The following is a 1251-nucleotide window of genomic DNA, read 5'->3' as shown; positions in this document are numbered from 1 at the left end:
ACAGCCCTCCTCCCAATATCGTTCCCACAGGAGAAACTGCGCTGGGGTCAACACCAGTTTTGCCACCGAAACACAGTCATCCGGTGTCATGACATTTGATGCAAACAAATACGTAATCATTTGTCGTGACGGCTCTCCGTGTAATCCATAGGTAGCGACTGTATTGCGAATTTGCTGCATCAACTTCCACTCGAAGGGGTGATATCTAGCAGTGGCTTGACCACCTCCATTCGTAACAGTCACAGGGAAGGCGGAGGGAGGACAGGCAGCGGCGGCCTGCCACTCACCCTCCAAAAGGGCATCRCGGATCACCCCTGACCACCGATGCTGTGTATTCAAGGGCTTTAATTGCACTCCGCCAGAAGAGATAACAAGCACATCACCCACTTCTCCGGCTCGCAAATTGCTCATGCGCCGAGTAACTTCCTCCAACAGATGGTCTGAAGGCCGAGGCCCTGAGCGGCGCGACCGCGGCGAAGGAGGGGAGTCAAGGAAGCGGTCCTCCTCCTCAGTTTCCGCACGCACACTCCTTGCCCCAGCTGTTTTCCCTTCATTATCACTATTCTCGTTCTCTGGCAGAGGTGGTGCAGAGGGACGGCAACAAGGGCCCCCTTGGCCTTCATCCAAACGAGAAGTCTGCCTCTCCTGCTCTGCCTGGCTCTGAGCCGCTTTTGCCCTTATCTCCGCTGCGCTCTCAGCCACAGGAACCTCCATTCCTGCTGCAGAGGACGGGCTCGCAAAAAGCCGTGAGGGAGTAACTGCGGGAGAGGTTTCCGAGGGGCGATCCCCCAGCATTGCCGATGCGGCACATGCGACCCTTTTTTCTGCCTGATATTTCTGCAGGGCATTGATCACCTCCTGCCATTCGCCAACACTAAATACCAAGGTGGGGTCACTTAAATGTCCGTGCCCCCTGGCCCACTCACAGAGGGCAAGTAACTTCTTAGTAGAGACGGGCGCCTCTCGCTTAGCGAGGAATTCCGTCAATAACTGTATTGCCGCTTCTCGTTCCATCTCTATGGCAAGGATCAGCGGTCTTCCTGGCACTCGGAGGGCAGCTGCACGAATTCCTCTTTAGTGCGCACACGGCCTTTCCTCCAGCTCTCGTAGAAAGCAGATTCACTTATATCTTCGGGGTCCCTGTTCGGGCGCCACTTGTCGGAGGCGGGCTTGTGGAATCATAAGACGACCCAATATGAGCTAGCAATATGATCCGTTTATTTCAGCAACTTAACCTGCTTATATACCATC

General features: G+C 54.8%; 1 protein-coding gene across 1 annotated transcript; it reads right to left on the bottom strand.

Moving 5' to 3' along the window:
- Nucleotides 1–6: 6 nt before the first annotated feature.
- On the bottom strand, nucleotides 7–1164 carry LOC146597727 (uncharacterized; the record flags this gene model as incomplete). Its single annotated transcript, XM_085301603.1, has 1 exon — nucleotides 7–1164. A coding segment is annotated over exon 1 (1008 nt), but the record flags the coding sequence as incomplete, so codon positions are not given.
- Nucleotides 1165–1251: the final 87 nt, after the last annotated feature.

The sequence above is a fragment of the Rhea americana genome, unplaced genomic scaffold (genome assembly GCF_003343005.1).
Source record: "Rhea americana isolate MKP2758 unplaced genomic scaffold, rheAme1 scaffold_1788, whole genome shotgun sequence".
NCBI classification, from domain to species: domain Eukaryota; kingdom Metazoa; phylum Chordata; class Aves; order Rheiformes; family Rheidae; genus Rhea; species Rhea americana.
This window is presented reverse-complemented; position numbering and strand designations above follow the sequence as displayed.